At 44.4% G+C, this 21537-nt stretch overlaps 2 protein-coding genes and 2 long non-coding RNA genes across 13 annotated transcripts; 1 reads left to right on the top strand and 3 right to left on the bottom strand.

Annotated features, from left to right (window-relative positions):
* Positions 1 to 228: 228 nt before the first annotated feature.
* Positions 229 to 5598, bottom strand: LOC119291564. Of its 9 annotated transcripts, none has more exons than XR_005142512.1 (10): positions 5535 to 5598; positions 5395 to 5443; positions 4981 to 5234; positions 4645 to 4776; positions 3299 to 3376; positions 2345 to 2484; positions 1653 to 1746; positions 1300 to 1369; positions 1017 to 1177; positions 229 to 668 (listed from the first exon to the last, which is right to left on the bottom strand). It is a non-coding gene; the product is annotated as an uncharacterized LOC119291564 (long non-coding RNA). The 9 variants fall into 9 exon arrangements; XR_005142513.1 differs by having other exon boundaries at positions 4645 to 4753; XR_005142514.1 differs by having other exon boundaries at positions 4645 to 4688.
* Positions 5599 to 7338: 1740 nt separating this feature from the next.
* Positions 7339 to 10357, bottom strand: LOC119291563. The gene is made up of 2 exons (XR_005142505.1): positions 9241 to 10357; positions 7339 to 8129 (listed from the first exon to the last, which is right to left on the bottom strand). It is a non-coding gene; the product is annotated as an uncharacterized LOC119291563 (long non-coding RNA).
* A 1565-nt stretch (positions 10358 to 11922) lies between these two features.
* LOC119291562 (glycerol-3-phosphate dehydrogenase [NAD(+)], chloroplastic-like) lies at positions 11923 to 17199 on the top strand. Of its 2 annotated transcripts, XM_037570343.1 has the most exons (9): positions 11927 to 12295; positions 12382 to 12518; positions 12713 to 12818; positions 12898 to 13099; positions 13275 to 13362; positions 15676 to 15823; positions 15910 to 16059; positions 16136 to 16285; positions 16806 to 17199. In XM_037570343.1, exons 1-9 carry the CDS (start codon positions 11990 to 11992, stop codon positions 16818 to 16820), a joined length of 1302 nt encoding a protein of 433 aa, XP_037426240.1. In that variant the 5' UTR covers positions 11927 to 11989; the 3' UTR covers positions 16821 to 17199. The 2 variants fall into 2 exon arrangements, with proteins under 2 accessions (XP_037426239.1, XP_037426240.1); XM_037570342.1 differs by lacking the exon at positions 16806 to 17199 and having other exon boundaries at positions 11923 to 12295; positions 16136 to 16755.
* Positions 17200 to 18200: 1001 nt separating this feature from the next.
* LOC119291561 (patatin-like protein 2) lies at positions 18201 to 20129 on the bottom strand. Its single transcript, XM_037570341.1, has 4 exons — positions 19787 to 20129; positions 19340 to 19699; positions 19091 to 19252; positions 18201 to 18961 (listed from the first exon to the last, which is right to left on the bottom strand). Exons 1-4 carry the CDS (start codon positions 20015 to 20017, stop codon positions 18413 to 18415), a joined length of 1302 nt encoding a protein of 433 aa, XP_037426238.1. The 5' UTR covers positions 20018 to 20129; the 3' UTR covers positions 18201 to 18412.
* Positions 20130 to 21537: the final 1408 nt, after the last annotated feature.

Genomic DNA, 21537 nt, shown 5'->3' with positions numbered 1-21537 from the left:
ATTTTTTTTAAAAAAAATAGACAAAGGCACGACCATGAAGAAATCGATGCACAACAATATGTATTTTTAAAAGGACACCACCGGTCACACACATAAATGATATACATGTTTCAAAAACATAACCAAAAATGAACATGGGTATAATGAGTAATCATGCTTGCAGGCATGGCATAGAGGGAGTGCAAATTTCCATTCATTTCTAAAGAAAAGGGGGAATGTCCCAATCAATTCTGGAAACATAGTCATGCGGTACAAATGTTGAACCTACTCGCACAACCAGTGTAATGAGCGCATCATTCATTATACTCATCATTTACCAGGTTGCAGTAACCTCCTTTTCAAAAAAAAATTTACCAGGTTGCAGTAAATTGAAGTCTTGCAAGAGCGGGTTTGGTCAAGTCAGCCATGTAGTAGTTGCGAGTGACCTGGTTCCTAACAACATTGGCCATCTTGCGAAACTCCTTGTGCATGAGACTGGAGAACGCAAAGGCTTGGTCTGCTGCGTCTTCGTCATCTCCTCTTGTCAATAGGACCACGGTCATCTCCTTTTCAGCAGCTAGCTGCACCATCTCTTCTTGTTTGACAGGTCAGAGACCAATAGGAGTGGACATTGTAGAGGTAGTTGGTCCCCATGCTGAACTGAACCGTGGCACTGCTGTTGCGAATTACTACATCGGGTCAGAGTGCAATGCATGTTAGATGGTTATGGTTTATGATAACCTTTGTAGGAGTTTAACAAGACATATTAAGGTACTGAAGATCGAAGGTGGCACGTGCATAAAAGTTTCAGGCGGTATTTCCATTTCCAGCGAACTGAACAAATAAAGTAGAAAAGGACAAGCTAATGCCATGTGTGCACAACCAGCATATGAAAGGCCAATGAAGTACACGAGGGCATCATTTGAGTTCATGGATAATCGGTGAACAAGAGGGCATCATTTTTTCAGTTTAGAAACAATACAAATTGGCAATGCATGTCAATCTGCAAGTACATAAGAGAGGTGAAACTATCTTACATAGTTGTGCATGTTTAACATGAGCTTAGTTTGTGAAGCATTTGTCAAACACCCAAGAAAAGAATACGAAAATAGATCGAAGCACATGTACGACCGAGGCTACGGTGGAATTTGCCAGAGATGAACGTGACTTTCGACGCACAATAGACCGTTCGAAGGACCTGAATATGTACAAAACCCATAATACCTTATTATTGATAATTATACGACATGCTTTCAAAGTATGAAAATGTGCTTATTAACAGAAATACATTGAGATAGGATGCAGATCAGGAAAATGTACCAGTAACTTTGACCCAACCCGATGTAGCCGAGTTCACTGGATCTTCTCCCCAACAACTTCATTGTAGTTTCTGCACAATAACACATTTTCTGAAGAAATATATTCTGCACACGACCAACGGTTTCTCTGAAGAAATGTATTCTGCACAATAGATTAAAGTTTCTGCATGATAGTTCAAAAAAGATGGACATTAACAAACAAGCAAGCGGGCCGAAAGGAGAAACATGTAATCCAAGTGTGCTCCCTAACCACAGATCTATCAACATAATACACAACAAATCACAGAAGTGTGTTCTTGAGTTTTCTTAAAAATATAAGCTGTTGTGTACCCAAATAAGATAGATTGAACCAACCTGCGCGACATAAACACTTGCAACAGAGCATGTATCAACATTTTCCTTTCCTCTTCCTTTCCCTTGATTCTCAGGGAAATCTGATGGCCCAAAACTGGAGCACAAAAAAGTGTTAGCTGATGCTGAACCATGGGCTAATCGGCGAGTGAATAGCGAAAGCTAATAACTATGACAGATTCTTGATGTCACTAAGACCACAACATTTTAACTGTGTGTGCCCCCCTCTTTTGCGCTCAATTCCATAAGGTTTTTTTTCTGTTCAGCCTCTCTCTTTTTTCCTCCAAATCTAAAGTGTTACGACACAAAAAAATCATTTTGAAGGAAGTGGAAGTGCACTAACAGCATACTGAAGCTAGAGACATCTATTACGATTACAAAGGCAAAAATAAGATAGCAGATGCATGATACTAATCTCTGAATATCGTGAACGAATATTTGAAACTGACCAAAAGTTCAATAAAAAATTTGGGCCTTAAACAATATTGACTGATAAGAGTATTTGGTACCTAAATTTACCTTCCAATTCATCACAACAATATTTAATATCACGATACAGGATATGACATACTTAAAGGGAGACGTCATGATTTAAGTTACTGCGAAAAGGGTAGTTCAGAGCTCTGTAACATTTGCATACCAATCACACTACATCATAGCCTATAAGAAAGGATAACAAGTGGGGAAAGACATACCCTTCCTTCCACTAAATCCTGTGTGCCAATGTTGACAACAATGATTAAATATTGCAGCCGCCAGCGGCCAACCCCGCCACCGTCGCCCGTGGCGGCGCCTCCTTCCTTGGCGCTCACCCTTGCTTTAGATTAAAAAACTCCTGCAGAAACACCGCACAAAATTCACCATTCAAACCAAACACCACACTGAGCTCATATTTAGTTCAGCATAATCTGAAGAATAAACATTCAAATGAAATCCCATGAGTATTCTGTGACCACCGGAACAGAAGCCAACCCAGTGTCGTGAAGACATTTACAAAGAAAAGCCTAATTTCTGAAGTTTCCTGCGCAAAACAGAGATGTAATGCCTAACAGATTATAGAATTGCCATTTGTGTTAATAAAGGAAATGTATAGGATAATCTATAGTAAGCATGCATGTGCAATGCACGTCTAACACAAATGTACATTGTATCAAACATCCAGAAAATTAGAAATATTATTCTTTGTGAACCAGTATGCCTTTTTTTAAAGATGAATCAGTATGCCTCTTTAATCCAAATATCAGACCATCTTTCATATATGTTACATCAATTATATATTCTCTTGCAAAAATACACACTTTTTCAATATATAGTTCCCCAAACACATTAATCTCCTGCAAGTGAATTCTGGTGAAGTTCGTGTGCCAGTAGGCGCCAGCGGAGGTGAACGCCGAGCAGGTGGGGCGTAGGGCGGTGGAAGGGGGTCAATTCATGCCGGCGAGCCTGGTGCAGAGCCAGCATGACCTGCTGCAGATCGCCGCCGCCGAGGGGATCACCGTCGTCCATGCCACGGTGCCCGCCACCGCTGTCGTCGAAGCGACTATTTCTTATTTCTGAATCCAGTTTCATGTCTTTGTACACTGGACAGACATTTTTTCATACCACATTCATGATCTCATCCATATAATGTACAGCTTGTAAAAACTTACACAAGCATGCTATCATCAACCTCAACATTACCCAGTTCATTTAACATTATGCTTCTTGCCATCATCAGAGTACTTGTTCTGTATGACACGATAGCAATACCATCAGATGAAATAGTTACCGCCAGTAAACAAATACATGAACTAATATGAATATAAAGTTCACGACTTCCACCAACCTGAATAGGTTTGAAAAGCAACCATGTAATCCATTGTTCTATCATATTTACCCAAAAAGGGTTTCGCCCCGCTTTATAAATAATAAAGCAAACCAGACATTACAGACGGCAATACCATAAGAAACGAAAGACAAACACGACCGGATACAAAACACTATGGAACAACTAACGAGCTCCGAAGGATCCGTAGGATCTGAAGCCCACGACGGCCGCAGATAATGCCATCAACGCAACTGCGACAAGGAAGCTATTCGTCGCCGGAAGAAAGCCACGCTCCGCCCCTCCCAAGGCCAACCTGTTATCCTGTCGCAGCCTCCGGAGAGGGCACCCCTGCCCTCTCGTCCTGGATCAAAGGACGTCGTTCCGTCGGCCGGCAAAGCAGCTCACCCCCGAGCACGCATGAACATGCCAACCAGTTGCGGGGGATAGGACAACATCTGTGGCGACCTCGCCTCTGTAGGAAACCCATATATCGCGACCGTCTCTGGCCAAGACCCAAAAGCCCACCGCAACTCCCGAGCAGGGACACTACTGAAGATTGGCAGACCACCACCGCACCAAACTGACCACGAAGAGCTCCCAAGGCGGCGTCTTCAAGAAGTAAGCGACGCCGATGCGCCGTCGCCGTCCAATCCAGAGATTTTAGGCTTTAGATTACAAATCACCCTCCTGCAATTAACAATAGTGTGTACACATCTATTCCTCCCAAATCACAGTACCTTAATTTCAGAAACTAATGGCCAGTCGAAAAAGACAGACAGTTTATCGAAAAGTCGTCAGCAGTCTGGCAATCAGATAGAAGGGAGAAATGAATTGGTCATGCAACAGACCTTCATTGGAGAAAAGAATATACAACACACTGGGATATGATTATGCTAAAAAGAGAACATACCTGAGAGGAAGAGCTATCAATTACCATGCAAAAGCTGCTCTTATTGGCAATGAAATGGCTCTAGGTCAAAAATAGATGTGTGATCTTGACTTTGTTTAAATGAAAGGTGTTGGCTTATTAAATTTACAGGACTAAAAACACAACATGCACATATTATCACTTGAGTTTGCATGGAAGGTCCACTCCCTAGCCCATTGAACATATTCAGTAGAAAGTAACGGAAGCACTAACAAGAGTAATAAAAAAAGTAAGACTGTGATTAGAAGATTATAGCTTACCAAGATTTTTTTTCCTGCCTACACTGAACTTCTTAACATCATGGCTGCGGAAGAGACAAAAGAGAAGTATACACTTGATTAAATTTAAAACTGATTTCCAATAGTCCTCCTGCATCGTAGGTACCATGTTCCCTTGAAGGTAATATCAACAAAATAAATGTCTTGCAGTCTCGATGAACATAATAAACATATATGTATGGAATATAGAGTAATTCAAAAAGGAGAACTGATCCAATTGAAAGGGATTGTGTGAGGAATGAAACAACTCCATTAACATTTCAGACCCGGATGAATCTATCTATAACAACAGTCAAATAAATAGATGAGCAGGCATACCTGAATTCCACTCCGGAAAGAGTGGGTGATTACTTTTCACGCTTATTCCCCAATAGGTATTTTATCAGATGGATCAAATGAACTCCATTGTATTAATCAGTAGTCACTGCTGTGGCAGGTTAGTTCTTGGTGTTTCAGGCCAAAAGATGAGCTCCAAGAGTTTCTGAAATCAGTCTAGCACTCTAGCTAGCATAGGATTACACCACCCATCATTCTTCGCATGATTTGTGGTACAGGATGGCGCCGCACCACTCCTACAATTGACGTGTGGTTAAAGTGTGACCAGCAGCTGCATTCACCTCAAAAGAAAAACAATAATTGGTAGAGACCTAGAGGAAACTGAGTGAGAAATAGCTCCGATTAAGCATTCATAATTTGGTTCTGCAGTAAAAACATGGTCAGAACATAAATTACCTAAGACTCTGCTGTACGGAAGCTCTAACTCCATCATCTTTTCTGTGTCCTGCAGATAACATCTTTAGTATTTCAAGCATGATGTAGGAAAGAGTTATTTTAAAGCCTAATTGATCATGGAAGAAGCAAGAAGAGCTTACCTTTGATCCAGAATTGCAGACCCAGCGATTTCTTTGCTATAATAGCCCTTGTGAAGTGCTCTTGTCTCATGAGTGTCACCTACCTCCGTTGAAATATAGTTGTGCCAGACCAAACCTCAAAAATTGACCCAAACACAGATTCAACTGACTGCTAGAGCAGCTAGCTAGGCATGACAAATTTCTATAAACTTGCACAAATATCTACCTAATTAGTTTGAAACGAAACCAACTGCTGGTATTCTTGAAAGATAAATCTATAGATCACTGACCCATGTATAGTTTCAGAGTTTCTCGTTTCTTTGTGGTGCACACTTTTGAGTATAGCAGAGCTCATCTTCTCACCACGATTGAATTGATCAGCACGCATCAGGATGATATCCTGATAGTCCACGCCGTCAAGCTGACGCCGGGTTGCTGCTTGAGCCCACTCATCATGCTGCCACCAGGAACTTGTGCGAGGTCTGCGCGACCTTGATTGACAGGGGACCTAGTCTTGTAGGACCGCTTTAGTTTCTTTGTTGCTAACGGCGAGGCGTACACGGTGACGGAGGTGGGAGCGACGAATGTGGGATTTGGGAACATCACCGTCTTCTTGACCCACGGCCGGTTCTTGGGGACACCCTGTTCGCCGCCGACACGCCCACGCGACGGCGGCGTGCCGACCTCGGCTCCTTCCGCGCCCCACTCGATCCGCTTTTCCTTGGTGCGGCAGGCCCGGAGGGAGCGGCTTAAGCTCCATGGAGGACTTCTAGGTCCTCGCGACGGGCTTTTGGGTCTTGAGCGGATCGGCGACTGCCATGATGGCGTCCGTTGCGTGGGCGGCAGCGGAGGCGGGGAGGGCGTCCGTGCGGAGAGGGGGAGCACGGCGGTGGGGAGGGAGGCGGGGCGCAGTTGGGGCAGAGGATGATGCGTTTAGCGGCGTGATGTGCGGCGGTCTGTTTGCCTGGGGTGGATCGCACATCGCGGGGGGCAGGACGTGCGTCGAGTCTGCCTGGCAGAACATTTAATCTGGAGCGTTAATTTATGCGGCAGATCTTTGATGTAATATGGATTGTCGGATATGGGTTAGTTTGATTGATCTAACGTCTCTGGTACTCTTGTGTATAATTTGTTGTGTGGTTTTAGGGGTACTCAAGTTTGCTCTTTTAATAGTAGTAGAGAAAAGTATTTACCTTTTTTTGAAAAGTGAAAAATATTGCAAAAGTTAATTCAACAAAGTATTCATGATGTCCAAAAATTAATGTTGAAGTGCTTTCTAAAAAGGGTGTGGCTAGATTTCAGTTCGAGTCTCAGTTAAAGTGATAAAACTTATAAAAAGAAAGGAAAATTCTATAAGAAAATTTTGCATACGTGGTGGTGGTCCAGACACCTGCAAAGTTTGCAGGATTTCTTTCTATAAATTTTGCAAAAGTTTTCTCTGGTTTACTTTCCGTTTGCAGGATTCTAGACAAGAATCGGAAGGTACCATTTGGATAATAATAAAATGACCTAACTCCACCCTCCTTAATGCATATATACTTTGAAAATTCCATAATATAGTCTATTATATTATCTCTCCTACAACTCTAGGCTGTATATTCATACGTATTTTTTACTCTTTTTTTGCAACCAAGCTGATTAGCTGAAACCATGCATAAATTGAGCTAAGCTGCAAAAAAAGTACTATTTCTAAAACTAGTCAATTCAATGATGACCCTCCATGGATTCACCTATATAGGTTGCGGCTAATCTATATCTATACTACTATTAAAAAAGCAAACATGATTTCCCCTACAAACACACCACAAAGTGTACACAGGATTACTAGAGGCGATCAATTCAATTAAATCACATCTAGCGGTCCATATTACATCAAGGGTCTGCCACACAAATGAACAATCCAGATGAAATGTTCTGCCGGAGCAGACTGCCCACCGCAACCCTTCGTCCTCAATTAGCGGGGATAGGGGATTTCAATCCCGTAATTTTCTCTGCCCTCACAATCACAATTTGTCTGTCCTCCTTTGCTGCCGCACGGACGCCAGTGCGGATCCCCGCCACCGGCCCGCCGCTCCTCCTCTGCTGGCTGTTGCCCCATGGACGCGAGCGCTAATCGACGTTGCCGCGATTCTCTCCTCTTCTGCTGCCCAATGGACGCGAACACTGGACTCAGCCGCCGCTGTCCGCTCCTCTACAGCCCCAAGGACGCGAGCGCAGGCCGCTGTCGCTGCTTGCCGCTCTCCTCTGCTGCCCCATGGATGCCAGCAAGGATTTCCGGCGCCACCGTCCGCTCCACCTCTGCTGCCCCACGAACGTCAGGGCAGGGCGCCGTGGCCGCCTGCAGATCTGCCCTACTGACCCACGGATGCGAGCACAGGGTGCCGCCGTTGCCACATTGAGGCCCTCACCACAAGCCAACGAACTTGGATCAGGTACTAACTTTGATCAGATTTTTCTTTACCTTAACATCAAGCCACCGTCTGGGCGTAGGAAGCCAGCTCACGCCTCACGGGAAACAAATCTTGGTGGCTCATACTCTGTAGCAAGCAAAGCAATCTGGTTTCATGAACACCAACTCTCCCCTTCAATTATTAAGAGTGCCATGATCAGAAGAACCTGCACTTGCGAAAACAAAATTAATAATGACCAAAATGATGGACATCATTCAATGTTCATGGGCAGATTCCTCATGGTAGATTTGGGTCAAAATTCAGAAATACAAAGAGTACAAAAATAACATGACTACAATTGTGCTCCTATTTCCTAATATACCGAGTGAAATAAATAAAATGGCCTATAATATAGAGTTTATGTGCTTTGCATTAAACTGAATGCATGACACTGATCATTTCTCTAATGATATGTTCTGTTATATAAGTAAGCGCATAATTGGGAGGACTGACATCCAACTTGGGTAAACGAAAGAATTAGCAACATAATTTAGGAGATGCCTATCTTTTGTAGCATGAAAGTCAGATAGTCAACAAGTTCTGGATCAACAAGACCCTGAGCAGAAAAGGTAGACAACATCCAGGAAAAGGTAGACTCGGCTCTTTCACTCATGCTTCTCTGAATTTCTACTTGCTAAATCCAGTACATGCTTCTCTGAATTTCGACAACCTAAGTTCAGTACATGCTTCTATGAATATTGGCCTGCCAATTGGTATTGTATTGCAGACTTGAGAGTACTATATGCAGTCCATTTGTGCCAATGGATTACCAAATTTTTATGTTACTTTTAGGCCATTTGAATGAAAGGACCTCTATGACAATCTACGACAAATCATTTTGTGCCAATAAAAATCAATACATGCTTCTCTAAATATCTGCAACACAATTAAGCAAAATTTGTTCTTATATGTTGGCCTGCCAATTGGTATTGGGTACTATGCATGCATGTTTCTCAAATGCATACTCCCAAGTGCCACTTCTGTGCTTAACAAGGTGAATTTCTGTTTAAATAATTAAATGTTGGTTTGCCGAAGTTTTCTTGTATGATACACACCAGATGCGGAAGGTGATGTTTTAAAGTTCAATGGTTTGAGTTTATGAACCAAATGGTTGTCCAGTTGCTTCTAATGTTAGCAACACAAGCATATAGAGCTACAATTATCAATCGCTGGAGAAAGCGCTTTTCTGAGACAGCACATCGATAAAGACCACTTATCAAGCATCACCATCAGAGGAGATCAAACTCTTAAAAAGGCTGCAAGCGAAGAGAACATACCTCAGAATGGGGTTGCTTGCTATTATGAAACTGAGGCGCACTTGGTGTGTACACATCATTCAGTGAATCCAAGCTTGCTTCCCTTCATATATGCACAAGAAGATTTCACAAAAAAAAAAATCAGCAATCAAGGAATACTTGACAATCACAATTAGACTAAGCAAGGAAGATGTACCCGCACTGTATATAAAACACTAGAACCTAACTTCATGTTGTACCTGCCCTATTGCTTTTTCTGTCAGAACTAAACCTGCTGTTCAGATATACAACAATGCATCTTGTTATAAATGAGAACACAGATCAGCTAGAGCATCCAGAATTACATGTGAGAATGTTCGACCAAACAAGACTAATCAAATATGCCTTTTTGGTGTGGCATTATATAGAGATATTATGTACTCATTGTGAATAAACTACAAATAAGTTACAGCTTAACACTGCAATTGTACCAGTGTAAAAGAGCAGTTTCCACAGCCTATAGAATTGCATGAGCAATTGATTACAGAAAAACATTTCTGAATTATTAGATCACACTTATGCCAAGCCATGGGATTGTGGCGGCCGTGGCGCGAGGTGTGGGGCTGCGGCTAGGGCGGCGGCGTCAAGGCGCACACAGCGGAACAGAGCTGAACCGAATAGAGGGCGGATGACGAAATACCAGACACGGGCGAGGTGGGGAGGGCGTCGACCGCTCCACTCTGGAGCACGTCGTACTTGGCCACACGGTGAGGCTCGCGATACGCCCAACCCACCGGAGCAGCGCGTCCTCGCTGGCGCTCATCAGCGCTCGCTCCGATTCCGCGTCTTTTCCCGCAGGAGGAGTTAGGCGCTGCAGAGCCCTCCATCGCTCGCGTCGAGTCCGCAACCGAGGATCTGGTGGAGCTGAAGTGTGCGCCTCCATCCATCGATGGAGGTGGAGATGCAAGGGAAGGGCGGCGTCTCAGCAGCGGTGGGGACTGGGAGGCAGGGGAGGGGTGGTCCCTGCCAAAGCAGCGCGCAGCAAGGGAGGGGGAGGGTCCCTGCGCCAGCGACGGGAGGCAGTGGGAAGGCGGAGGCGCAGCTTGTACTTTGTCCGTGTGAGAGAGATAGAGAGATAGGGAGGAAGATGAGAGTGTCAGTGGTGTGTGTGGCCACGGGTCTCTCCGTCTTTTTATTAATCAAGTCAGGCCGTCAAAGCGTGCTTTAAAGGTTGTGATAATATAAAGAGTCCATTGGCAATTAAATTTTAATTTAAAATTATTAAAGACAATTGCATAATTTTTTATTCAATAATCTATGTCTGATTAGGAAGCTATAGAAATGTAAGTTACTATCATGGAACCACGTAAGCGATTTTGGTACAAATTTTGAAGTTCACTAACAGTGAAGCAACAAACAATATCTATGCCAACGCATAAATAGGTGGACCTTTATCAGAGAACAAATAGGTATAGTGTTTCTTAATATTTTGTTTTTTAATTGTTGCTTCAAATTGGGATTGAATTGTATTTTTTTTGGAAACTAATAATAATAATATAGTTTCATGCTTTGTCGATTTAAAAAATGGTAGCTTGTGTGAATCGTACATTTCTTTGATGGGTAATAGACTATATTTCTCATATAATGGTCATATCATTTATAAGGAGACGAGAAACAAAGTCTGGGATCGAATCTTCCAACAATTAGAAGATCGGCTACTAAAAAAAATGGCTAGAGAATCAGCAACTTGGTTTGCTTCGCGGAAGCAATGCTTAAAGCATATTTTGGTGAAGTCCATCGCAAATTGCTTACACTTCATAATTACTGCCACATCCAGATCCAAATAGTCATCCATCAATTGTACCGATTCTACCACAAACATGCAGCCCAACTCAATTTCCACGCTTTTGCTATCAATTTTTTCTGCAAGAAACATGCCATTTTTTTAGCAGTTAGGCCCATGATACCTTATTTAGGTGGAAAGAAACTAAATAAAAATCAACTCAATAAAAAATAAATAGATTTCAAAAGGCAAGTGCTATATTTGAGAGATGTGCGTTGTACGTGCACGCTTACTAGTGTTGCAAAAATAAGAGCTTGAATATCGATTGTAAATAATTCAAGAAACATGACCAGTATAGGGATTACTAAGGAGACTAACGAAATAAGTATAACAACAACTAACTCATCTGCCAATATATTTCCAAAAAATCGAAAGCTAGGCGATAATGGTTTTGTGAAATATTCTAAGATGTTAATTGGTAAAAGGACTGGAGTTGGTTTAATATACTCCCTCCGTCCGGAAATACTTGTCCCAAAAATGGATGTATCTAGATGTACTTTAGTTCCAAATACATCCATTTATATCTATTTTCAGGACAAGTAACCTGTGGTTGAGTTGGTTAGGTGGACAGTGGTATCTCCAACCCACTAGGGTTCAAATCCTGGTGCTCGCATTATTTCTGAATTTATTTCAGAATTTCCGGCGATGCGCTTTCAGTGGGAGGAGATGTTCCCGTCGACGACGAGGTGCCTACGGTGACTTCGTAAATTTCAAGATGATATGCCGGCTCATAGGGGTAGGGTGTGCGTGCTTGCGTTCATAGGGGTGAGTGTATGCGCATGTATATGAACACTTGTGTCTGTACTGATGCTAAAAAAAGACAAGTATTTGGAGGGAGTATTTAAATACGCAAAAGCTGGTCGAGATGCATGCGTGCGGGCGTTTTGAGATGAAGCAGAGCGACAAACGAGAAACCGAGAAAGGGGCGGGAACGGATAAGATAGCAAAATGCTGTACCTCCCATTCTTCCATTTTCCCCCTTTGCTGCTCGCTCTCATGGCCACCGCCGCCTTCCTTCCCCCCGCCCCAATCTTTCGCCCTCGCACCCCCACCGCTCGCCACCGTGGCTTACCCATCTGCGCCGCCGCCTCCGACGCGCCGCCGCCAGATGCCGAGACGGACGAGGGAGAGGCCCCACGCGGCGGCCGGAAGGACCGCCGCCGCGTGGTGCGGATCGCGTGGGAGAAGCTCGTCCGGTGGTCTCGCTCCTGGCGCAGCCGCAACCGCAGCGACGTCCTCGAGACCACGCGCAAGGTGACGGAAAGACTCTTGTTTGCTTCAACCCATGGCGCCGCAAACTTATTTGTGGGATGGGATCTGATCGTCGGAGGAAACTGCAGGTGGTGGTCCTCGGAGGGGGCTCGTTCGGAACGGCGATGGCGGCGCAGGTGGCAGCCAAGAAGCCCGACCTTGAGGTGGCCATGCTGCTCCGGGATGACCTCGTCTGCCGCTCCATCAACGACCGCCATGTCAACTCGTGGGTAACCTCGTTGCTTTCCTTACTATCTGCCTAACACTAACTCACCAAGAGGGTCTGTTTTAGTCGTGTTTTCTCGATGATTGTTATGATGAGGCTAGTTTCGTAAGGAGAATATTGCAAACCATTCGATTGATTGATGCACACAGCCATCCAAACTTTGTATGTAACATGCTGCTTTCACTCCACTGCAGCAAATACTTGTCAGAATACAGCTTGCCAGAAAATATTGTTGCAACAACTAGTGCTAGTGAAGCTTTAGCAGGAGCTAATTTCTGCTTCCACGCTGTCCCTGTTCAGGTATTAACAGTTCTTTATGAAGCACTGTGGTTTCCAGGAGGGTTTCTTCTTTTTTGGAGTCTGATATTTTTCCTGGCAGTTCAGTTCATCCTTTCTTGGGAGTATTTCAACATATGTTGATCCAAAGTTGCCATTCATATCACTTAGCAAAGGGCTGGAACTTAACACCCTTCGGACAATGTCTCAAATCATTCCTCTTGCACTGGGAAATCCTCGCCAACCATTTATTGTTCTGTCAGGACCTTCTTTTGCAGTAGAACTGATGGAGAAACTACCAACAGGTTAGTTAAGATCATTTCTCATATTGTTAAGTTTTATGTCATATTCTCTTGTGCTTTCCTGTGACACTAAGTTGTCTGGTTCATGTTGCTATGTTGAAGAATTTTTGGCTTTCCAAGCACTTTCTGGAATCTGTTTGTAAATACAGCTATACAGTTATCCAACTTAATATTGCAGCTATGGTGGTGGCATCCAAAGACAGAAAGCTGGCAAGTGCTGTTCAACAGCTCTTAGCGTCTTCAAATTTGAGGATAAGCACATCAAGGTAGTTATAACTAATACTTCACCTTTAGACGCTTAATCTTCAGCCACAAAACGTGTACAAAAGCATGCATGTCATAACCACGATTATTGTTTGTTTGGTTGCGCAGTATTGTCTTAGCCACAAAACTAGTTGCTACTGCATAATTAAATAATAGGAACTTACTATGAACAACTGAGATTTCTTTTGCATAAGGGGATCTATATTGCCCACCTGTGGACAATTGATTTAGTTATTCATGTAGGAAAGTGTTGTGGACTACCAGGAGGGAGCCCAAACAGAGAGAAGGAGTCGGCCTCCAGATTCCATAGGCTAGGTGTCAAGATGAGAGTTCATATTAGTATAGGTCTAAGGAATCCGATTGATTAGGAAGGCTTAAGCATCTACTACTCCGTCCCATAATGCAAGACGTTTTTACAACCTAATATAGCTTGCAAAAATGTCTTACATTATGGGACGGAGGGAGTAGTAATAAGCATACCATGTATCTAAGGTTGTGTGACGGATAATAGTCCATCGATCTTACGATCTGAAGGTAGTCGTGGAACAAATGTAAAGAGGGGTGGTGCCCAAAGGGATCTCGTCGGCGATGATGCTGACACAGTGGTTTTACCCAGGTTCAACCCCCAGATGGGTAATAGCTCTACGTCCTGCCTAGACCTGGGCATGGACAACCTGGCCCGAAAAACCCAGGCCAGGTCAGGTCAGGCTTTGCATTAGGGCTGGGCTTGGGCTTCATTTTCTAGCCATAAAGGCAGTTCAGGCTGGGCTCAGGCTTCTGTTTTTCATGATTTCGGGCTGGTCTTTCAAGCTTCAAGCCGGGCTTACACGTGGAGGTGACGAGAAGTGTCGTTCGGGCCGGGCTTGGGCTTGCAGTTTGAAGGTTGGGCTTTTGCAAGCCTGGCCCCCGGCCCAGCTGGACTAATAATCAGATTTAGTCCTGCCTACCCATCTTTATTGATGAACACAACTGATTATAATAGAGCTTCCCTATCTACTGGGCTAGGTTAAGGGTATGTGGTCCCGTGTATCTCCCTCCCCTTGGCGGGGGTCAGTACTTCCCTTATATCGGTAGTCCTCGCCCGGTTAGTTTGGTACCTATCTTTAAGGGATACAATACGAGTATACGACCATGTGATCCCGCAGTTAGGACCTAGAGAGCACAAATCTCCCATAACCGCAGAATTGTTGAAGTGGCGCTCTTGATCCTTGTCCCTTATGAGTGGGAGTGATAAGTCAGTTCACGTATCGGCCTGCCTCCCTTCGACGCCAAGACTGACCCCAAAAGCCCAAGACACCCCAAGGACACCAGAAGATCTCTTACCACCTCAAGAGAAGGGTTACCACCATACGACATATTGGGAGAAGGAAGGACTATACAAATAACTAATAAGGAAGAAAAAGCCCTATATGTGTCGTGAACCACCCACAAAGGTCCATTTCGGTGATCCGCGTTGGAGTTGCCCTAAGGAGTTCATATTAGCATAGGTCTAAGGAGTCCAGTTGTGTTAGTAAGGCCTAAGCTCTACTGCATAAACATAGTACGTATCTAGGGTTGAGGAAAGCAAGAACAATCAATCTATTTCCCCAACTTATTCTCTCATCTAAACCTATGTCTGCCCAATCGCTCACAGCCATGCCATCTGGCTATCTTCAGCACCGTAGTTATCCCGTTGTGAATCAAGGTTCACAATAGACGCCCACGATAGCGAAGCCAGTAGCTAATGGTCGACCAGAGGTATATTCGATTAACCTGTGTCTGTCCAGCCTAGAGCAACTCCTTTCTGAGTGTGGTTCGTCAGATGTATACTTGCTTTGCTTCATGTAGTTAGAGAATAGGCTTTTGAATTTTTCTAGAGCAGTTGCTTGTGTTTTCTTGCAAACGTGTTCAAGAATCTGCTATGTTTGTAGAGCCGTAAGACGGCAGTGTAAACTTTTCCTTCTTGGAATGGAATGATATGAAGATCTCTTCCGTATTCACAAAAAGAAAATGAAGCTGCTGTGTGTTGGAGTGCCATGTAGCCCCCCCGCTTTGGATTTCAATCCATTGGCTACTATGCATCGTAGTGGTGGATTTTGAGCAGTAGCTTCAGCTGATATAGCACACTGGGTTTTGAGTAGTATCTTCAGATGATGTGGCACACTGAAAAATTTCTTCTCCAGATAAAGCTATCTTATCTAATTTTATTATGCTTGTTTTAAGATTTCAGACCGGCAAGATGAATTATGAGATATACTGTTAGAGTTTTGCATCGATTCATAGCGATGCATTCAAATATTACAAAAAATATTTAAATGTGAACTGTGATGCTTCAGTGACGTTACAGGGGTAGAAATTGCAGGCGCACTTAAGAATGTTCTTGCAATAGCAGCAGGTATAGTTGAAGGTATGCATCTTGGAAATAATTGTATGGCTGCCCTTGTTGCTCAAGGCTGTTCTGAAATTCGGTGGTTGGCGACAAAGGTGTGCAGTAGTAGTTTATTTTCTGGACTGTATTATCTATGAAACCAAAAACTACTGTTTTAAAGGATCAACTTATTAATTTGCAGATGGGAGCAAAGCCAACAACCCTTTCTGGTTTATCTGGCTCAGGTGATATCATGCTTACATGTTTTGTAAATCTTTCACGGAACAGAAATGTGGGATTGCGTCTTGGTTCAGGCGAGAAACTTGATGAGATCTTGAATTCAATGAATCAGGTTTGTTACACTCCCCTCTATTGGTTCGAGATATCACCTGTATGGTTAGTAAGTAGTATATTGTCTGTCACTTCAGGTTGCTGAAGGTGTGTCAACTGCTGGCGCTGTCATTGCATTAGCTCAGAAGTACAACGTCAAACTGCCAGTCCTGACAGCAGTTGCACGAATAATTGATAATGAACTAACTCCGAAGAGAGCTGTTATGGAGTTAATGAATCTTCCACAGGTCGGTCATTCAACCTCATGTTTGATCCAGTTCTTCCTAATGAACTGTTTTCTCTCACAAACATACATCTTTTGCTACCATTTCGGAAGTGTTATGCAAACTTGTCCTGATGATACTTAAGTAGGCCTCCTCTCTAGAAACAGACTAAAAATTGCATGGTCTTTTATTTCGGAAATAATGGGATACTTGAGGGACCAAAAATATAATATTCTCTATTTATTTGGACCATATTCAATGCAATCTATACTTTAGACCGATCCTTGTATAATCGCTAATCTTGTTGATAAAATTGGCCATACATTTTGAAACGGTGCTTGTAGTAAAGTTTGGATAGTTTGACTGATAATACCAATGTGGATTTTCCAGCAATTACCATTTGCAGCCATAGTGTTGAACATCTGTTTGCTTACTTTTGCAACTATCCTACATTTCCAGCTAAAAAAACTAGTATATACTTTTCAGTGAGTTTTATAACCATTACTGGTGAATGAATGATGAATTGTGAAAATTGTGTTTACAGGTGGAGGAAGTCTAACAGGAACCAACCCAAAAGAATGGAGCCACTGAACCTGTTATGCCATACTTAAAATAGCTGTATGCTCCATATGTTTGTCTCCCATCTCCGCTCAACTATATTTTCTCTCGTCAATCCATCGAATCATGATGATTGCTTTGAGAGATATCACCGATTTTGCACTCCTATGAAGAGTTTATGCTTTTAGGCACATTCGTGTGCACAAATGCAGACAGGATATACATTATAGGGACCCGAAATTGAATGGGAACAATGCTCCATGTTTGGTTATCCAAAACAAGATTACGGTTGTAGGTTTCATCACTTTTAGAATGAGTTGGTGAAGGAATACATGTTAGTTCTTATTTTCTTCTGTATGAAATGGCCTGGTTCATATTCATGACAAGACTTGAGTTTATTTTTTTGTTGAAAATTTTCCTTGTTTTTTTAGAAGAAATGTCCTCGTTGTTATAAGAAAATAGTGTATATACTACCTTAAAAAGATGAAAATGTTTCATCTTGTGTAAATTTTCTTTCGCCTGTGTCTTCGTCTGTCCTCCCACATATGTTTATTCTGCTTATCTCTTTCGTCTGCTCCCACGTACGTGCTCCCCTCTCCCTTTTTTTTGGTTTATATAACCGATTTTTCTCGGTTTACCATGCGCTGACACTGCCCAACATATAAAACTAGAAACATGCTCTCCTCCCACTGAACTCTAGCTGCCTCGCCCTTACCGCGTCTTGATCCTCGTCCACCCTATCTCCCATCCTTCAACTTATTGTTATTGGTACATCTTGGTACAGCAAACATACCGAGTGGGTAACAAAAAATCAAAAAAAATCTGAATATTTGTTGTAGATGTTAGCGTCGCAAGCATACTTGACAAATTTATGCGAAATGGAGTGGTAGTGTTTCGTCTGTGAAAAGAAAAAACGCTTGACAAATTTATGCGAAATGGAGTGGTAGTGTTTCGTCTGGGAAAAGAAAAAACAAATTTAGGTGACATTTGGTCTTCAAATTTTATTTTGTGCACAGGCCAAAGTGCTTAACCTTTTTGCCTTAAAATTTGCATGTAGCATTTGGTGTGACTAAAATCACATAAAAAATTTGTCTTGATTTTTTTGACATTTGAAAAAATATTTGGGCCCGGGAGCCAAATTGAATTTCCGCCTAATGAGTTCCTTATATACAAGGATTACTCCTACAATGATGACTACCTATGCATGTTTGTCACACACAAGGGTTATATTCTTAAAATGACGAATGCCAAATTTTGCAGTATCGCAGTGATTGCATGTCAGCTCTCTTCGGCGGTGGACGGGAACGGCTGGGTTTCAGATGTCGCCCCGCAGAGTGACGCGGGAGCCAATGTGTATTTTCTAGGATCCAATATAGGCCGATAAATTTCATGTTGTGCCCACAATAAATAGTTGGCTATTTATTTCATTCTCCCACTTATACAACTTGTTTCCAGACCTATGTGAGTCTGAGCTTTGGCAGTTCAATATTTCTAGCCTACCGTGGTTCGACCATCTATTGACTTATCCTATATTTGCCTTGCACGTAATAATATGAGTTTAGCTACATGCTACTATTAACCACCCAATGTTATTTACTGTGGGACGTTGACTCCCTTCTTCTGCAACCTGGCCTTGCGCTCCTGTGAGAGCATCCGTGCGAAACTGACTAGCTCCTCCTCGTTGGTGCCTCTATTGTGGTCGGGCACGGTCTTGCCCGTCTCGACGTTCACCCTGCACACGCTCCTCTTGAGCAGCGCCTTGCCGACCTGGACGAGCCTGTTGAGGTTCTCCGGCGTGGACACGTCGACGGAGGAGGTGTCGCCCTTGAGCTCGTCGTCCTGGATGCGGAGGTAGCGCTTCTCGCAGCGCAGCGCCTGGAAGAGCACGGACGCCTGGATGTCGACGAGGTCGGCGCTGGCCTGGCTGAAGCTGTCGATGAGCGGCGTGGTGCCGTGGTTGTAGAGCCACCCGAGGACCCCCCACTTGCTGCACGCGGCGGCGTCGAACTTCTCCTCCACCTTGGCGGAGCCGGTGCCGAGGGAGAGCACCATGAACTTGCCGTAGTCGGCCGGCTTGATCGGGAAGAAGTCCTGGTTGCCCAGCAGGATCTGCTTGCTCACGTCCGTCATGGCCAACATTGTCTGCATGTATCCAATGTCAACATATATCAAATTAGAGCACAGTAGTAGATGGACGTCATGAGAATTCCATTATATTCTTTGGAGTGTTTTTTAAGGGACTGAGACATAAACCAGTTATCTATCACTCACCGGATTGTTTGCGGCAACGCCTCCGTCGATGAGATTGAAAGCCCGGGGCTTGCCATCCTTGTCCTTGGTCTCGAAGTGGTGGCCGGGGAGGTAAGTAGGTGCCGCCGACGTGCTGATGCAGACGTCGGACAGAAGAGCGTTCTTGGAGACGTCGTTCCGGGCCTGTACATTCACGTCTCACGTAAGCATGAGCATGGAGAAATAACATCTAATCGACGAGCCCATGCATATGTATGATGATGCACGTACGTCGTATCTGGAGAAGATGGTGGGCTGGAGCAGCTTGATGTCGAAGGTGGGGATGACTATGTTCTGCAGCGCCTCGCCGACCCGCATCTCGCCGAGGAGCTCTTTCACGACGGAGTGGAGGTACTGGCCGTCGTACTTAGGCCCCCTCATGCTCCTGAGCAAGCCCAGGGGCCCGCCGTAGACGGCAGGGAAGATCTTTGGGCAGTGCTCCAGGTAGAAGTTGTTGATGTCCTTGGCGGCGAAGAGCGGGCGTCCTTTGGCGTCGGGCGCCGTGAGCATGGCCGTCACCAGGCCCCCGGTGCTCGTCCCGGCGATCACGTCGAAGTAGTCGGCGATCCTCACGTCCGGCCCATCGAGCTCCTACAGAAAATAGCAAGAAAGCCATTAGAACTGGTGCACCTGCAGTAACTACCATGGGTGCAACGGGAGCAAAAGCTAATTGCTCACCTGGAGCTTCTCTTCGAGGAAGGCGAGGATGGTTCCAGGGATGATGCCGCGGACGCCGCCGCCGTCGATGCTGAGCACGGTGACGATGCTCCCGTAGGACGGCGGGGGCGACCTGGGCGTCAGGGCCGACGACGACGACAGCCGGGTGAGCGCGCGTTGCACGGGGTTCAGGGTGAGCGACCCCGACCCCGACCCGCCGCTGCTGAGCTCCGGGACGTGCACGGGCGACATGCTGGTGTCCTCCTACCGGCCGGTGCCCTCGAGCTTCAACTAGGCACGTACAGGAGAGCTGCTGAACCAAAGATTCTCTTTACAGGTGTTAGCCTGGGAGGTCGCTGCCTTATCTGCTCCGCTCGTCTCTTGATGCTGCTCTTCTGTGGCTCTGTGTTGAGTTGTGAACTGTGGTTAGGCGCACCGGCGTGCGCCCGTATTTATAGCCGCCGGCCGGTTAATGAAACGGACCGGCAGGGAGTTCCATGGGGCAGGTACGACCGTCGCATGCCATGCAGCTCTGACTGTTCCGAGGGAGTCAAAAGTACGTTCAAGTGATCCGCACCGCACGTAATACACGGTAAGGCGGGAGGCCGGGGCATGACGGACCTGACCGCCGCACCGCACCGCACCGCGCGCCATTTCTTTCGTTTCCTCGAGTGGATGACCGCACCAAACATGACACGCACGCACGAAAGCAATGTGCAAAACAATATTTTTACTCTGTCAGGTCAGGGTTCCATCCCCTTTCCAGTAGAATTATTGTACACCGTGAACCTGTGATAGCCGCCACTTTGCTGCTGCTGCCTCTCGCTTTCTCCTTCCTCCGGATACGTACGCAACGTAGGCGTAGGGTCTGCCAGCTTGTCCATTCCAGTGATCGATCGTCGATGCCACTTGCTGCTGCCATATATTGGTCTTGGTCACTCGCAACCCTCGGTCATCAGCGGCTCGGTACACGGCTGTGGATGGAGCGTACGTACGTGTAACTTATTTGACTTGAGGAGCGCCGAGAATTTTCTGCCCGGAAATGTGTGGAAACCGTCGTAAGGAGTTCCTTTCACAAAACTAGTAAGCGGCACGTGCAACGCACGTCTTAACAAATATAAATATTAATACCCACTGTGTTATTGGAGATTGTACATTTTCACTATAATTTTAAATATTTTGTTAATCTCAATAACAATCGGGCACACAATATTGCAGTACTATCTAAAATACATCACGCACACTTAAATATTAGAAATATCTTACTATAAAAATCATTTGTTTGAAACAAATGCTCCAATAAATATTTTCGCCCATTGTTTAGATCATACATAGTGTTGTGGAAACCTTACCGGTGCAAGGTTCAAATCATGAAAGAGCCATACCTTTACAATGATATCAAAAGAATGAACTTACAGCCCCATATACCATTACAATAACAGAAATTCAGCAGAAATCACCATTCAACTAATAAACAGCAATGCGCCCCACCTAACAAATGCTATTATAAATCAGGGTAAGCAGCTACTATTTTAGCAAATTAATTAGAATCCATAGTTTCATACAGGTTACAGAGATAAACACGCATCCTAGAAAGACAGTCTCAACAGCATCGACATATTCTCACAACATGAATTCGTCACCACTCCTGACTCCTGAGCACAATAGGACCACACAAACCAGAAGCTTGCGAAGAGAATTGACAAATCAGTGTTTTAATCTCTAGGAACATACAAAACTTTCCCCACCAAGCAGCGGTGCACATAAAATTC

Source organism: Triticum dicoccoides, chromosome 4B (assembly GCF_002162155.2).
Source record: "Triticum dicoccoides isolate Atlit2015 ecotype Zavitan chromosome 4B, WEW_v2.0, whole genome shotgun sequence".
NCBI lineage: Eukaryota > Viridiplantae > Streptophyta > Magnoliopsida > Poales > Poaceae > Triticum > Triticum dicoccoides.
This window is presented reverse-complemented; position numbering and strand designations above follow the sequence as displayed.

What these genes read in the sequence shown, in the direction of transcription:
- LOC119291561 (XM_037570341.1), bottom strand. Translation starts at nt 20,017, where the DNA reads ATGTCGCCCGTGCACGTCCCGGAGCTCAGCAGCGGCGGGTCGGGGTCG. An exon ending in TCCTCGAAGAGAAGCTCCAG is followed by an intron (nt 19,700 to 19,786) that starts GTGAGCAATTAG and finishes TATTTTCTGTAG; the next exon opens with GAGCTCGATGGGCCGGACGT. An exon ending in GCGTTGCCGCAAACAATCCG is followed by an intron (nt 18,962 to 19,090) that starts GTGAGTGATAGA and finishes GGATACATGCAG; the next exon opens with ACAATGTTGGCCATGACGGA.
- LOC119291562 (XM_037570342.1), top strand. Translation starts at nt 11,990, where the DNA reads ATGCTGTACCTCCCATTCTTCCATTTTCCCCCTTTGCTGCTCGCTCTC. An exon ending in TCCTCGAGACCACGCGCAAG is followed by an intron (nt 12,296 to 12,381) that starts GTGACGGAAAGA and finishes AGGAAACTGCAG; the next exon opens with GTGGTGGTCCTCGGAGGGGG. An exon ending in TTCGGTGGTTGGCGACAAAG is followed by an intron (nt 15,824 to 15,909) that starts GTGTGCAGTAGT and finishes ATTAATTTGCAG; the next exon opens with ATGGGAGCAAAGCCAACAAC.